The 15,330-nt window shown below is 39.4% G+C and overlaps 1 protein-coding gene across 11 annotated transcripts in view; it reads right to left on the reverse strand.

The window, feature by feature from the left end:
* MED14 (mediator complex subunit 14) overlaps positions 1-15,330 on the reverse strand; it is an 86,362-nt gene that overhangs the window by 17,488 nt on the left and 53,544 nt on the right. For 8 of the 11 annotated variants that reach the window (XM_054676746.1, XM_054676745.1, XM_063804063.1 and 5 more), the window contains 5 exons: positions 14,651-14,742; positions 13,558-13,710; positions 12,664-12,933; positions 8,019-8,159; positions 4,668-4,779 (listed from right to left, as the gene is read on the reverse strand). In XM_054676746.1, coding sequence (XP_054532721.1) covers positions 4,668-4,779; positions 8,019-8,159; positions 12,664-12,933; positions 13,558-13,710; positions 14,651-14,742 — 768 coding nt within the window. Of the gene's footprint in view, positions 1-746; positions 840-4,667; positions 4,780-8,018; positions 8,160-12,663; positions 12,934-13,557; positions 13,711-14,650; positions 14,743-15,330 lie in introns of all 11 variants that reach the window. The other 3 variants (XM_054676744.1, XM_016943128.4, XM_063804059.1) reach the window with 1 other exon arrangement.

Raw genomic sequence — 15,330 nt, forward strand, 5'->3', positions numbered from 1 at the left:
TTATAGATAATCTTGCAGGACACATTTTATGTCCTGTCTAAGGACCCCAAGTTAAAAATCTCCCTATAAACTAAAGAAACAAGTAGTATAGCTCCCATATATATAACACAGAGAAAAACTGGCACGATTTCATTATTGAAAGAGACTGTTCAATTCCATGCGCCCAAATTCTAGCTCTTATATTGACTGATTAAAAAAAAAAATCCGGTGTACTTTTTATTCAGTTCCTCATTCATTCAACAAGAAGGCCTGAATGACAACTTCATGCCAAGCACTGTTTCAGGCATTGGGGATGCAGCAGTTAACAAAAGAGACAAAAATTCCTGCCCTCACAAAGCTTATATTCTAATAGAATGAGAAAGACAAGTATCTGTCAGGTAAGTGCTATGGAAAAAAATACAACAGGGTAAGGGGACAATATTGTGTAGTGAAGGAGGTGGGTGTTGTTCCTTATATACAGCAATCAGAAAAGACCTCTCTAAGGAAGGGGGCATGTGAGCTGAGACGTGAAGAAAGTGAAGGATAAGGCATGAGGATACCCAGGGTATGAGATATTCCAGCCAAACAGAGAGCTAGTGCAAATGCCCCAAAGGTGGAAGCAGTTATCAGGGAGGAAGCCGGTGTGGCAAGAACAGAGTGAACGAGGGGGGCAGTGGGAAGAGAGGACACCAGAGAGGTTGGAGGAAGAGGGGTGGGTCCCAGATCACATGGGGACTTGTGGGCCACTCTAAGAACTTAGGGTTTACCCTGAATGAGTGGGAATCCAATGCAGAGTTTGGAGCGGAAATCATGGACGAACTTCTGTCCCAGAAGGATCATTCTAGCTGCTGTGGGACAGACTATAGAGCAAGGGTAGGGGTAGGGACAGGAAAACCAGTTAGAAACAACTGCAATAATTCAGGTGAGAGAGGACTAGTGGCTTGGTAAAGGTGACAGACTATGGTAGTGAAAAGTGGTTGGATTCTGGGTAAATTCTGAAAATCAAGCTGATAGTATTTGGTAAATGACCGAACATGGGTATGAAAGAGACGTCCAGCATGACTCGAAGAGCTTCGGCCCAAGTAGCAGGAAGGAAGGGCCTGCCATTTACTGAGCTGGGGTGTCTGTGGGAAGAGGAGCACTGGGGCAGTGAAGAGATCCAGAGTTTAGTTTTGGCCATGCTGAGTTGCAGATATCTACCAGACATTACATGGAAATGATGCCGAATAGACAGCTAGAAAATACAATACTAAGGCTGGGTGTGGTGGCTCACGCCTGTAATCCCAGCACTTTGGGAGGGCGAAGTGGGCGGTTCACCTGAGGTCAGGAGTTTGAGACTAGCCTGGCCAACATGGCAAAACCCCGTCTCTACTAAAAATACAAACATTAGCCAGGCACAGTGGCATGTGCCTGTAATCCCAGCTACTCAGGAGGCTGAGGCAGGAGAATCACTTGAACCCGGAAGGCGGATGTTGCAGCAAGCTGAGATCACGCCATGGCACTCCAGCCTGTACGACAGAGCAAGACTCTGTCTCCAAAAACAAAACAAAACAAAAAATCAAAGAAAAAAGAAAATACAATACTTATGGAGAGACTGAGATTGGAGATATAAAAAACAGTGAAACGTTAACTTATTTAAAGGCACAGGACTAGTTTTAATTTAGGATTATGAAAGTGTGAACTATGGCTACCAAAACTATGAATAAATGCAACATTTAAACACTTGCTACATTATCATAATTACCTTTAATATCAGCATGTTTCAAATTCTCTACTATAGCAGTCCCCGCCTTATCCACAGGGGATAGGTTCCAAGACCCCCAGTGGATGCCTGAAACCTCAGATAGTATTGAAACCTGTTTTTTTCCTATACACATATATGATAAAGTTTAATTAACAAATTAAGCACAGTAAAAAAATTAACAGTAACAGTAAAATAGAACACTCTTAGCAGTAGATTGTAATAAAAGTTATGTGAATATGGTATCTCTCTGTCTCTAAATATCTTATTGTACTATACTTGCCCATTTTTGGTCCTCAGTTGACCTCAGGCCAACTAAAACCTTGGAGAGCAATAAGAGGGGGGACTGTACTATGTGAGATAATTTCATATTTTTGTGTTCTGTAATACCTAAAGCACTGTCTTACTTTCAATCAGTATGTTGATCAACTTGACTAACCTTTAAGTGTTTATGTTTACTTATTTAGCTGTATGATCTGGACAAGTGACCTAACTTCTCCATGTCTCAGTTTTCCTCCATAAAATGTGAATAATAATAGGACCTACACCACAGGTTTGCTGTGAGGATTAAACGGGTAAAGTACTTAGAATAGGGCTTGGCACATAGTAAGCACTATATGCTTGTCTACTACTATTATAATTATTTCAAAATATTTTTCCCTTCCTACTATATAAAAACAATGTCAACTCCTATCCTAGAAACACACTCCCCTGGGGTTCTACAATCCTGTTTCTCCTGTTTTGTCTACTTCCTCCCTAGCTGCTACTTCCCCACTGACCACTGGTATTCCTAGGGGTGGACTCAACCACCCACTTGGGCTTCAATGACCCTAGACATGACAACAACAACTTCCAAGTCTTCATCTGTGGTCCAACCATCTCTGATGAGCCATAGGCTCATACAGCCAACTGCCTACTGGACATCTTGACTTAGTAATCTCTTGGGACTTGCAAAATCAACAGGTTCAAGAGAACTCCCTCCTCCTTTCTCTGTGAAATCTGCCCGTCCACCACTCGTCACTTTCAGTTGTACAAATTTAACCCAGACTAAAATCCAACAATGGCTTCCTATTTACCCATACAATAAAGGCCAAAATTGTTAACAGCGCCCTGTCTCTCCATACACCAGCCATTTGGAAGAGTCTACCATCTTCTGGGAGTTCAGACTCCACACACCCTGCACAGTCTGCCTGAGATATCCTCCTTGTCCATGTCCCTGCACCTGGGTAACTCTTGACCCTTCAAGTCTCAGCTTAACCAGTGTCGAAAGGAGGGAGGCAAACAACGCATCCTCAAGAAAGAAACAATCGAACCCCCCTTATCGAATGCTCTTTCAGAAGCCCAAGTGACCCTTTTTGTAACACTCATCATACTTGGCATTACAGATAAAGACTGTTTATCTAGGAATCTAAGCAGAGGAAGCACAACCCACCCCCCAAATGAAAGTGAATTTAAAGATTTTTAAAATGAGGATCTATTTTTTTAAAACGACACCACTGAAGTAATGTGAAGAGCAATATGAGTGGCTAAGTGTGAGACATGGTGGGGGTGGGATCTGCCAGGGTGTGAGTGCCTAGGCAGTGTGGGATGTCGAGCAGCCCAATCTGGGCAACAAGACAGATTACAATGGACTGGTCAAAGAGGCATTTGTCATGTACCACGCCCCAGGCTAAACACTTTATGTGAACTATTTCATTCGATTCTCACAACATCTCTATGGAAGAGGTTTTATATTATTCTCATTTTACAAATGGAATTAGCTATTGAATAAGTGATGTCACTACATCTCCCACCTGCAGATTAACAGATTCTCTGGTCAATACAAATTTCTCATACACAGACATACATATACATATCTATAAGAATTTTTGTATTTTATAAAGAAGAACAGTATGCACTGCAAATTCTGCTTTTCAAAGTGAAAACTTAAAAGCAGATGTATTTGTTGGGTTTGCTACTTAAAAAATTAACGTAGTTTTGTTTGCCCTGTTTTCTGATAAGCCCGAATGCCTTCAATTGGTACAAAACTACTTAATGTATTCTTTAGTTCAGTGGACTGATATATTTACACTAGATAAAAGGTTTTATTGCACATGCTTTTAAAAATCATTTAATTTCTTATATTTTACATCCTATATTACATATCACATCTTTTATGCTAAAACTTTCTTTGAAAAAACCATCATTATGCTCTGGAAATATTACTAGGACCTAGTAGGCAACGGGTCATTCTCCCCAATAAATCTGATGACCTAGCTTCCTCGCTAGATGATAAGCTCAAGAGCAGGGCTGGTATCTGGTTCACTGCTAAATCTTCAGCACCGGGCAGCATTTGGCACAGAGCAAGTGCTCAAGAGATACCACTGAATCATTCAGTTAAAAGCAAAAATTTGGCATTCTCAAGCACTTTTACGGTGCACTTCATAGGGCTGCCAACAAAGCCATTATGTCTGGACAAGCAGACTATGCACTGCCTAACTCTGGAGCTTGGGGGCAGGCCACCCTTCACCTATTCCATGGCTTAGCAAACTTTTTCTGTAAAGGGCTGTCGTAGTGGGAAAGCAGCCATAGACATTATATAAACAAGTGTGGCTTCATTCCAATGAAACTTTATTTACAAAAACAGGTGACAGGCAGGATTTGGCTCATAGGCCTTAGAGTCTGTCAACCTGTAATATAGATCATGTTGTGATTAGCACCCCCTGGAGTTGTGCTGTGAGTCTGGCTCTGGGTGACATTAATTTAAACCTTTTAAAGTGCTCCCAAGCCTGGACACAGATTTCACAAACCTTCCATAATAAATGAGTGACAACTATCTAGCCATAGACTAGAAAGGGAATTCTCTCTGAAGCCTGAGACTAGATGCACAGTGCTTCTCAATGTGGGGGGTGTGTGTGTATTTTGGATTTGAAAGTTGAACATGACAAGAGAATAAGTAATATCTTACCTGGAGACTGTGTGTGCATCATTGAGGGAGACTGATTGACTGTGCTATGATAAGATGTAGGGGGTGAAGTAAGAGGATAAGCACCTGATGTTCCTGGCTGCTTTGGAAATGGCTGAAAAGAAGAAAATTAAATGTTGGTAAAATGGCCAACCGCACGGAGCATAAGAGTGTGGCTTTCACTAATTATAGCTACAGTGTTAATATTTACACGCTTTGCTGGTTACCAAATAGGAAACATGAGGTATAAAAGTGTGCAAAATAAATACACATCACCAGCACAAGTCTTTATAAACCCCGACTTTCGAAATGTTTTAAAATAGCAACATCCTCTTTCCCGATCTTGCAATGCTTTCTATCCCTCAAGATGTTTTTTGCTCATTTTCTATCTAGCATATAACCGATTTATCTTTATTATTTATCTACCATTTCATTGATTCTAAGACATTTTCCCCCTACACTTTAATATCTCTAAAATCAGGGTGTGTCTTTCCATTTATGGGATGTTAGTTTAACTGGCAGTGTTTTTTCTTTCTGAGCGGTAGATAAAAACTGATGCATCTTACATTTGGTGGCATTTAGTATCAATGAAATATGGTAGCTCAGCCTGACCTTTACTCATCTTTATCACTATCACAAGGTAGTTGTAACATTTTACATATTTTCTAGTGGCAAACGAGAGTTTCAATTGTTCCTAATATCAAATGTTGGAAATAATTATCAATTTTTTTCTTAAAACCATTTTTGTGGGTGTGGAGTGTTATCTCATTGTAGCTTTAATTTGTATTTCTGTGATGGCAAATAATGTTTGAATACCTTTTCGGTGCTTATTGGCCACTTGGACATCCTATTATGTGAAATGACTTGAATCTTTTACCTACTTTTAAAACCAGATTGTCTACTTTTTTTTTTATTGATTCTTTCTAAGCTATCTTAAAGAAATTATAGAATTCAGGCTAACTCATAAGCTACAAAATCATATATTTGCCCATACTGTTTTATCCAATAATGTAGAATGTACCTTTATGTTTGGAGATGTAAGCCACACTAACTTGTTAATTAAAACTATGATATTCATAAGCTTTTATATTTTCTTCCTTTCCTTTCTCATGGACTAGCTTATGCACTAAAACTGCATTTTATATAAAAGAAGAAAAGCTACCTGCTAACATCAAGTAAAATGTACATGAATCCCTTTATGAACATTTTTTTCTCACAACTGTCTTATCAGGGAGACAAATAGTTTACAAATAGAAGCATAGCACAGATATCTGATAAACAGAAAAAAACTGAAAACTGAAACTGCTCAATAAAAGGCTCAATCTTTAGGAGGTACATAAAGCCAAAGCCACCAACTAAAGACATTTAACCATGGCAGATGAATATTCTTTTAAAAGGATTCTGACTTGGTATTAAGTGTCAAACTTTTTAACTTAAAAACAAACAGAAAAGCTCTACCTACAGGTTGAATAGAGAGCAAGAAAAGGCAGAAAATTCCTCAAGTTTTCCCAAAGTGACAAATCATTCTAACTTTTCTAGAATATCCTAACCTTTGGCCAATCTACCCACTTCTAATCCTTCTGCCTTAGCCTGCAACTATTTTCCTACTTAGAAATCTCATGTTCAGTATGAAATGTTACTGGGTGTATATTGCTCTTAGCCAAATCAGAATATCTAATAAACTAGCGCTGCAGGCTCTCACTGTGTCAAATTATGATTTTTTTCAGTAACAAAAGCACTTTGGGAGGCCAAGGCGGGCAGATTACCTGAGGTCGGGAGTTCGAGACCAGCCTGACCAACATGGAGAAACCCCCTCTCTAGTAAAAATACAAAATTAGCCAGGCATGGTGATGCACGCCTGTAGTCCCAGCTACTCAGGAGGCTGAGGCAGAAGAATCACTTGAACCTGGGAGGCGGAGGCTGTGGTGAGCTGAGATCACGCCATTGCACTCCAGCCTGGGCAACAAGAGTGAAACTCCATCTCAAAAAAAAAAAAAAATCATTATAGAGGGGCCAATGAACAACTTATTTTGGGAGAGGGAGAGAATAACGGACCACATTCTCCCTCCATTCCCCCTATAACATTGGCCCTGCTACGGCCATGGTCATCAGCCAGCCCATCTCAGTTACTTCTTTCCCCCAAAGGATGTGGCTCGTCCCCTGCTCCATATCAGGTACAGGAAAGATTGAAAATGCAAGAAAGTGGCTTCCACAAGAAAAAAGCTGCTCTGATATCCGCTGGGCCAAGGTACTTCTCTCCCATGGTGGCCCAGCATCTTCAAAGGGCTAGTATCTCATCTGAGTCAATGTCTGTCACAAGAGCCCCGCACCTCGGCTACACAGAGACATTCGCATAGGCCTTTACTGAGCTTCCCTGTTCTACATGAAGGCCAAGAAGGGAAACAGTGAGAAGGCAAGTAACCCTAAATAGCTGCCAGGAACAATACAGCTTCCACAAAACCCTCCTTCTAGTAAGAATCTAGTACTTTTTCAAAGATTTAAGCACTGGAAAGTTGTAGTCAGTAAGTAGCCAGACCAGAAGCTAAGCAATAAAATAAGCTAAGAGGATTCTCTGCACAATGCTGGTTTCAAGCAATGCTATTCATGAAAGCTTCTGGGTGAGAAGCAGTGAGCTATTTCGTAAACCAAAACTAAAGGATGTGCCAAAGAGCCTTGCCTACAGGCTGTGTGCTCATATACAACTAAAAATGAAGCCCCTGAAGACTCCGGCCCAGAGTCTACAGCCCCATTGAGGATTTTCCAGACTAGGGAGTCACACAGGACTGTTGAAGGGCTAGACAATCACTGTTCACCTTCTATTTCAGGAGGGTCAGTGAGAGAACAATGGCTAGCCTAGGGGCCTGTTCAACTCTCAGACATGTGAAGGTGACAGGACAGAACTGAAAGCTCTTATGGTTCTATAATGTGGCTTATCCAAATGGTCTTGAGGACAGAACCCTGAAAATTTGTCCACCTGTTCTCTGTAGGAGTCCCTACTGAACATCGCTAGACATTTAGTCTACTGTGCTCTACTTTAATAGCATCTGTCCTTCAAGACAAGGTAAGGAAACTCTCTCAAAGATCTCAGATCCTGCGGATGGTATTTCCATCCCTGGAATCATAACATCATTTTAAGTGTGTGAATGACCTGAGATTAATGCTGTTTCCAACACTATTCATTTCTTGTCACTGGAAGTCTCCTCACCTCTTTCTGTAACTCTTTATTTCATAAGTATTTCCTGGGCATCTCAGGCCCACCAAGGACCTCCTTGTCTTTCAATGAAGTCTTGACACCTATAGAACCTGTGAAGTTACAGAAATGTGATACCACTTGGAATTCTGGCTAGATATTACCTGTTGCTGGGGTGGTGGCTGGAGCTGCGATATTAAAGAATCCATCATATCTCCTCCTATAGGAGAAGGGGGATTATCGTCCTCGTTTACAGACCTTCTTCGAGCATCCTGATTGCTGTCAACAAACATATTCAGGAACGTCTACGGATATAAACAGGTAAAATTTAGATTATCTTACCTAACATTATTAGTAAAATATTTTAAATTATTTAGAATATTTAAACAGAAACACAGTATGTTGATCCTTGAAGATCGTTACTGGACAACCTAGAAGAAATATTGTTAATTTTGAAGCGGGAAACTGAGGAAAACAGTTAACAAAAACAGCATCTAAAAAAAGTCATATTGACTAAGAAATATTGTGTGAGCAAAAAGTTGAAGAAAGAAGTACATCCTGGCACCTCTTACCATCAGATCATAATATTTTCTTATTAACTTCTAATCCAGAAATGGGGGTAAAAAATGAAAAGCATATTGGCCATAACTTCAATGACTTGGAAAATTTCCCAGCTAGTGAGCCATCTCTCACTTTTTAAACTAGAAAATATGAAAGGAAAACTGAGTAAGAAACGATCCAATTTTTTCCTTTTTTATATTATATAATTTAATCTTGAACCATTAAGAGTGGGACAGCCTTGTTTTACATATTGTCAAAACTGAGCAAAGCTATCAGAGTTTGTGTTTCAAGCACAGATTCTCTTTAACACTCCTCACATCCCCAGTATTCGAATATACATATATTTGAATCATAAGCTTATCAGAATCACTAGAGAACTATTAATAGCCCATAGTGGGCTGAGCATGGTGGCTCATGCCTATAATCGCAGCACTTCGGGAGGCCAAGATGGGAGGATCCCTTGCGAGACCAACCTGGGCAATAATGGCAAAACCTCATCTCTACAAAAAATAGAAAAATCAGCCAGGCATGGTGGTGCACACCTGTGGATCCAGCTACTAGGGAGGCTGAGATGGGAGGACTGCTTGAGCCCGGGAAGTTGAGGCTGCAGTGAGCCGTGATCCCACCACTGCGCTCTAGCCTGGGCGACAGAGCGAGACCCTGTCTCAAAAAAGAAGTCTACAGTCTACTTTTAATTAAAGATGATGGGCTCACAACACACATTGCATTCTTTCCCCACTAAACTACTGGAAAGAATTTTTTGAAGCAATAAGTAACAAAGACAAAAAGAATAGGAGAAGAGAAGAAACAGCAATACATCCGGGAGGCTGCAAAGCAGATGGCTGAGTAGCAACTAGAACCATCCAATGTGAGAAAGTTGTATCCTAAGTAAGCTGTGGGAAAAGCCAAGAAGCAAGCTATTTCCATCCAGATCCCTGAGATACTTTGGAACTGGCAGTATCAGGCACTGATATGGTTTGGCTCTGTGTCCCCACCCGAATCTCATCTTGAATTGTAATCAAATTGTGATCCCCGAGTTGAGAGAGGGACCGATTGATTGGATTATGGGGACAGTTCCCCCCATGCTGTTGTGATAGTGAGTTCTCACCAGATCTGATGGTTTTATAAGTAGCAGTTTCCCCTGCTCTCACGCTTCTCCCCTGCAGCCATGTAAGGCTTGCTTGCTTCCCCTTTACCTTCCACCACGATTGTAAATTTCCTGAGGCCTCCTAGCCGTTCTTTCTGTTAAGCTTGTGGAACTGTGAGTCAATTAAACCTCTTTCCTTTATAAATTACCCAGTCTTGGGTAGTATCTTTACAGCAATGTGAAAACAGACTAATATGGGTACCTTTGGAAGTGGGGATAAAAGTGGGACTAATAACAGAAGGACTAAGTGAAAGTCTAAGAGACACTTAGACCCTCCCAGATCCTCTGCTATTCTCACTGAGCTCGGTTATCTCTTCCACCATGGAGGAGGATCTCTGACTTGAGGGATGCCAAAGACCAACTCAGAGAAGGACTACTATATAAAAAATGGGGATCAAAGTCTACATAAATTTGAGAATACTCGTTTTTTCATTTGACTTTCCCAATATTGAAAGCAAGATGCATACCATCTATGCAGAAGATTTGGATACTCCTGTCTTGGTACTCACACCAGCCCAACAAAAAGACCTAAAGCTACTGATATCGGGAGTTTCCCAAAGAAATGGCCCAAGGAGATCATCCTGCAATGAAGACCACAGTCAATAAGTCTACCTTTAAATAAGAGCAGAGAGTTAAGAATCGCTTAACATTTGAGGAAAGACACTAATAGAAAAGAAATCAATACCACACCCCCCCACACACAAAAGCAAGGTGAATAAAATAGAGATTATGTAGGATAAAAAGAAAAAGTAATGTTGCCATATAATAGAATGTTTAAAATAAACATTTAGAAACAAAAAAAGATCTTTTGAAAAAATTTTTTAAAGAATGGCCAAAATAAAATATTGGTAGAAATAAAAAAGAGGGATTAGAGGAAAAAAGTGAGGTATCTCCCAGAAACAAGAGACAAAAAAACAAAAGAAATAAGAAAATTGGAGGACAAGTCCACAATGCCTAGCATCAGAACATTAGGAGTACCCGAACGAGCTAACAGAGAAAACAACGGAGATGAACCAAGAAACAGTGCAAGGAAATTTCCCAAAGCAAAAGGATATTAAGTTTTCAGACAGAAAGAGCCCACTCAAGTCACATAATGTTCAACAGTGTGAACTCATTACACATCTCAATAGTCACAATGGAAGCCAGGAGACAATGAAGTAGTACCTTCAAACTTTTTACAGAAAATGATTGCAACCTAGAGTTCTTTATCTAGCCACTTCAGTTAGATGAGGGTAAACTAAAGATGCTTTCAGGCATATGTGATTTCAAATTAATTCCCCACCCCCCATGTACCTTCTCCCAGTAATCAAAACAATGAAGTAAACCAAGAAAAAAAACAAGGCGCCCACCACACAAGGCATGCAATGTGCAACATAAAAGAGAAATGAAGGAATCTCCCCTTTCATCCTTTTGCAGATTCTTAAGTGAACACTGTGTAGAAGGCCCAGACTGCTATCAGTCCAAATTGGAGCAGGTCAGAGGCCTATTGAAGAGATTTCTTCACGATGAAATCAATAAGTTATCTTGATATGTTTGAACATACTAAAAGGAGTTACATAACTAGGAGAGAGTTTAAGGTTAATTAGTGATAGGTACTACAGAGAAAGCGAAACCAAAAAAGACCCAATTAATAATTCCCAATAAAATAAAATGTTGAGCAAGACAGGAAAAATAATCATAGTAAGCTTGGTTGCAGCAGCGCTTACATATTCATAACAGCACAAATGCTGAAAAATAATCTAATCGAAATTGCTACCTAACCATGTTACAAAGATAGGAGGAAAGACAAATGTGTTTATGCACTGAGAGCAGCCTGGAAGGGGGAAAGCACACATAAAAAAGAATTTAATAAGAATTAAAGCCTGGGCAACAAGATGAAACCCCATCTCTACAAAAAATACAAAAATTATCCAGGTGTGGTCCCAACTACTGGGGACGCTGAGGTGGGAGGATGGATTTAGCCCTGGTGGTTGAGGCTGCAGTGAGCCATGATCATGCCACTGCACTCCAGCCAGGAGGACAGAACGAGACCCTGTCTCCAAAAAAAGAAAAGAAAAACAGAAAAAAAAAAAAAAAATAGAAAAAAGAATACTCATCTTCCATTGTGAGAATCAGATAATGCCCTCAACCAAAAAGTAAACAAATAGCAATGTAGACATTCTACTTAGAGATAAAGATATAAATACCAAGAGAATCAGCTATATAAGAATTGAAAACAAGGCATCTGGGGAGCAAGAAAATGACAAGAGTGGGCTGCAGGAGACTATTTTTCAAATCAAGCCTTTTAGATTTATTTGACTCTAGACTAAAAACACATACAACTGAGCTATCACATCAGTTAACCACTCTGGCAGTTGTGGTCCAGGACCTTACATTTTTAAAAAGCATCAGGCCAGGCACAGGTTACTGTGATCCTAGCACTTTGGGAGGGTCCCAGGACCTTACATTTTTTTAAATGCATCAGGCCAGGCACAGATTACATCACGCCTGTAATCCCAGCACTTTGGGAGGCTGAGGCAGGTGGATCACCTGAGGTCAGGAGTTCAAGACCAGCCAGGCCAACATAGTGAAACCCCATCACTAAAAATACAAAAATTAGCCAGGTGTGGTGGTGCATGCCTATAATCTCAGCTACTGGGGAGGCTGAGGCAGGAGAGGCACTTGAACCCACATGGCTGAAGTTGCAGTGAGCCAAGATTGTGCCGCTGCACTCCAGCCTGGGTGACAGAGTGAGACTCTGTCTCATAAATAAATAAGCATCACAGTAGAATTGATGACCAAACCTTTTCAAAAATCAATGATAAAAACTACTTTTAAAGTTCCAAAGACCAAACACAAATTGTTTTTAGTATCTTCACCCTACTGATCAGAAGGTAAGAATATAAAGAAAAATACTTTTAATCATCTCATACACATAAGCACAGCACTTTATCAGAACTTCTAGCGCCTTCAGAATGACGTTATACAGATGATGAGTTAACACTGCTACTTACTAAATTTAAACAGGAATTTGTTGCTTTTCCCCATTATTTCCCCCTCAAAGAAACTATTTTAGAGATAATTTTTATGTTTACTCATGTTATAACACTAAAGTCTGTTACCTTTAGTCCTGGTGCAGGATAGAAACCTTCAACTAGTTTGCTGTTATCAAAAAGACTATAGGCACCATCCCGTATTGCCACAACACCTCGACTCCGGCAGTATATATCAATGCAATACATGTTCCTGAAGGCCAGTCTGATGTGGGTGGACGACTGTGGCAGAATGGAGAAGCACTGGTAGGCAGTGTTGGTTCTCTGGGTCAAGCCCAACATCGGCACAGTGGGGAGTTTGTTGATGGCATTTAATGGAGCCTGAGTATCAAACAGTACCTATAAGGAACAAACACAGTGAGAGCAGCCAGTTTCTGTACAAATGTTAAAACCTCAGAATTTTCAGTGTATAACTGTCAAAAATGAAACAACGTCCTTCTGGCACATTCCATAAAACTTCCCCTTGAAGAGAATGCAAACTAGATCACTGGGTCCACATTGAATCAAAGAAAATTCTCAAAGAAGTGTTCAAGATATAAAAGACAAAATTATCAGCCTTAGTCATTAAAGACAAGTCCCCATGATCTTTTGAAGAGTTTTGCCTGAGACACTAAATGCTGTTTTTTGTTTGTTTGTTTTTTGAGACAGGGTCTCATTCCGACACCCAGGCTGGAGTACAGTGGCACAATCACCGCTCACTGCAGCCTTGACCTCCCCAGGCTCAGGTGATCCTCCCACTTCAGCCTCCCAAGTAGCTGGGACTACAGGTGTGCATCGCCACACCTGACTAATTTTTGTATTTTTGTAGAGACAGGGTTTTGCCACACTGCCCAAGCTGGTCTTGAACTCCTGAGCACAAGCAATCCTTCCACCTCAGCCTCCCAAAGGGTTGGGATTACAGGTGTGAACCAGCACAGCTGGCATACTAAGTCTTATTTTTAGACAGAAAATAAACTTAATTACCTGTAATAACTGAACCACATTTGGTGTTTTGTTGAACATTTCTTGAAGCTGATGGAGAATGGTATTGTGACAGTTACTGCAACCTGAGTTTGGGCCAACAGTTCCCAAAGAAATGTGGAATTTTTGATGGATCGAATTCCATTGGATACTAATCTAAATAAAAAAGATTACATGTTTCAGAAACTGAGAAAGTAACAGATTCAAGTAGGAGAAAAAAAAATGTTAAAAGTAAGGCAAAACACCAAAAATCTAAATAGATTTTTTTTTTGGAAAACAAGCAATAAAATAAGACTGGATTCGAACTCCAGATGTGCTGTTAATATTGAACAGTACATTCCCTGACCATGTGTTAGTCCTCTTTTACTAAATAAAACAGAAAGGCGCTAAAACAACTTTATTAAACTTTATTTGAAAATTATCATTAGTGTTTCTTTTCGTTTTTCTCTTGAACTGAAGAAGAGTCACACTTTTGGTACCATCAACTAAGGAGCACTGTCATAAAGGGGAAGGGCGCCACTCTGGACACAGATACACTTGGTTAACAGATTTTAAAAAGCTCAAGTAACCTGACATTACTTGACGTAGAAGTCTAGAGAGAAACCAGCTGGCTGCATTTTTATACTACATTTCTAGGACTTTACATATGAGGTGGGAAAAAAAATAAAGAACTATAGATTACAGGAAATATTTCAAGATTAAGTTAAGATGAAACAATGTTAACATTCATGTGACCAAAAGCAAAAACATATCATATTGTTATAACCACTCATACATAATTTTCCTTACAATAATCACATTGCCAAGCAAATTTGTAATCAGTGAAGAAAAAAATACAAACACCATCAGTACATTACCTTGTCCAAATTGCTTCAAGATTATATACCCCATCACAGGGTATTATTTTTGTTTTCAATTTTAAAGAGTTAAGCATTATAGTATACTATATTTATAGCCACAAAGCATTTAAAATTTACCATTTTATCCCTAACTTTTACTTGAGCTCTTACTTATATTAAGGTAATTTTCATGTTTTTTTAATTCTTGATTTTTAAGATTCATAAGACAGGAACTTCAGCATTTTAATCAGACTTACTGAGCTTCCCTTGGTGGTTCCATAACACAAGATAAGTTTTCGGTAATTATAAACACGAACTTCTGAGAAAATATTTAGATGAGCAGGTATGTCTAAACAGAAGGAAACAAAAAGGAGATTAATATTATACATGTAAAATTTTAAAATATAAATTTGAATAACAGGGCATTTTGGCAATATTATATGCCCAGACAGGTCTCTAGTTAAGTAATTTAGTTTTTTAAAAAAAAGCAACAGCACAAACAGATAATACGCTTCCGTTTCTACAAAAGGGCGCAAGGGTAGGTGAGATATACTGAAGCAGTCTAGCATAGTGGTTAGAGGGTTCCAATTCCAACTCTGCCACTCACTAGCTATGGGACTTTATGCAAAGTTCTTAGTCTCTGCAACTTGTTTTCTTCTGTAAAATGAGGAATAATACCTACCCTCATGATTGTGATTGTGAAGATTGTGAAAACTCATTTGTTAACACAAGCAAACTGTTTATAATATTGTATGGCACACAGTAAATAAGCACTATTATTATGATATGGTATACCTGTGTGTAAAATTTTTGCAAACTAAAGAAACTTAACAGTGGTTGTCTTTAGGGGAAGGAAATTGAAGTCTGAAGTGAAAGGAATACTTAAGTTTTATTAGATATACTTTGATTTTTTTGCTTGGAACACTGTGCATGTTTC

Source organism: Pan troglodytes, chromosome X (genome assembly GCF_028858775.2).
Source record: "Pan troglodytes isolate AG18354 chromosome X, NHGRI_mPanTro3-v2.0_pri, whole genome shotgun sequence".
NCBI classification, from domain to species: Eukaryota; Metazoa; Chordata; class Mammalia; order Primates; family Hominidae; genus Pan; species Pan troglodytes.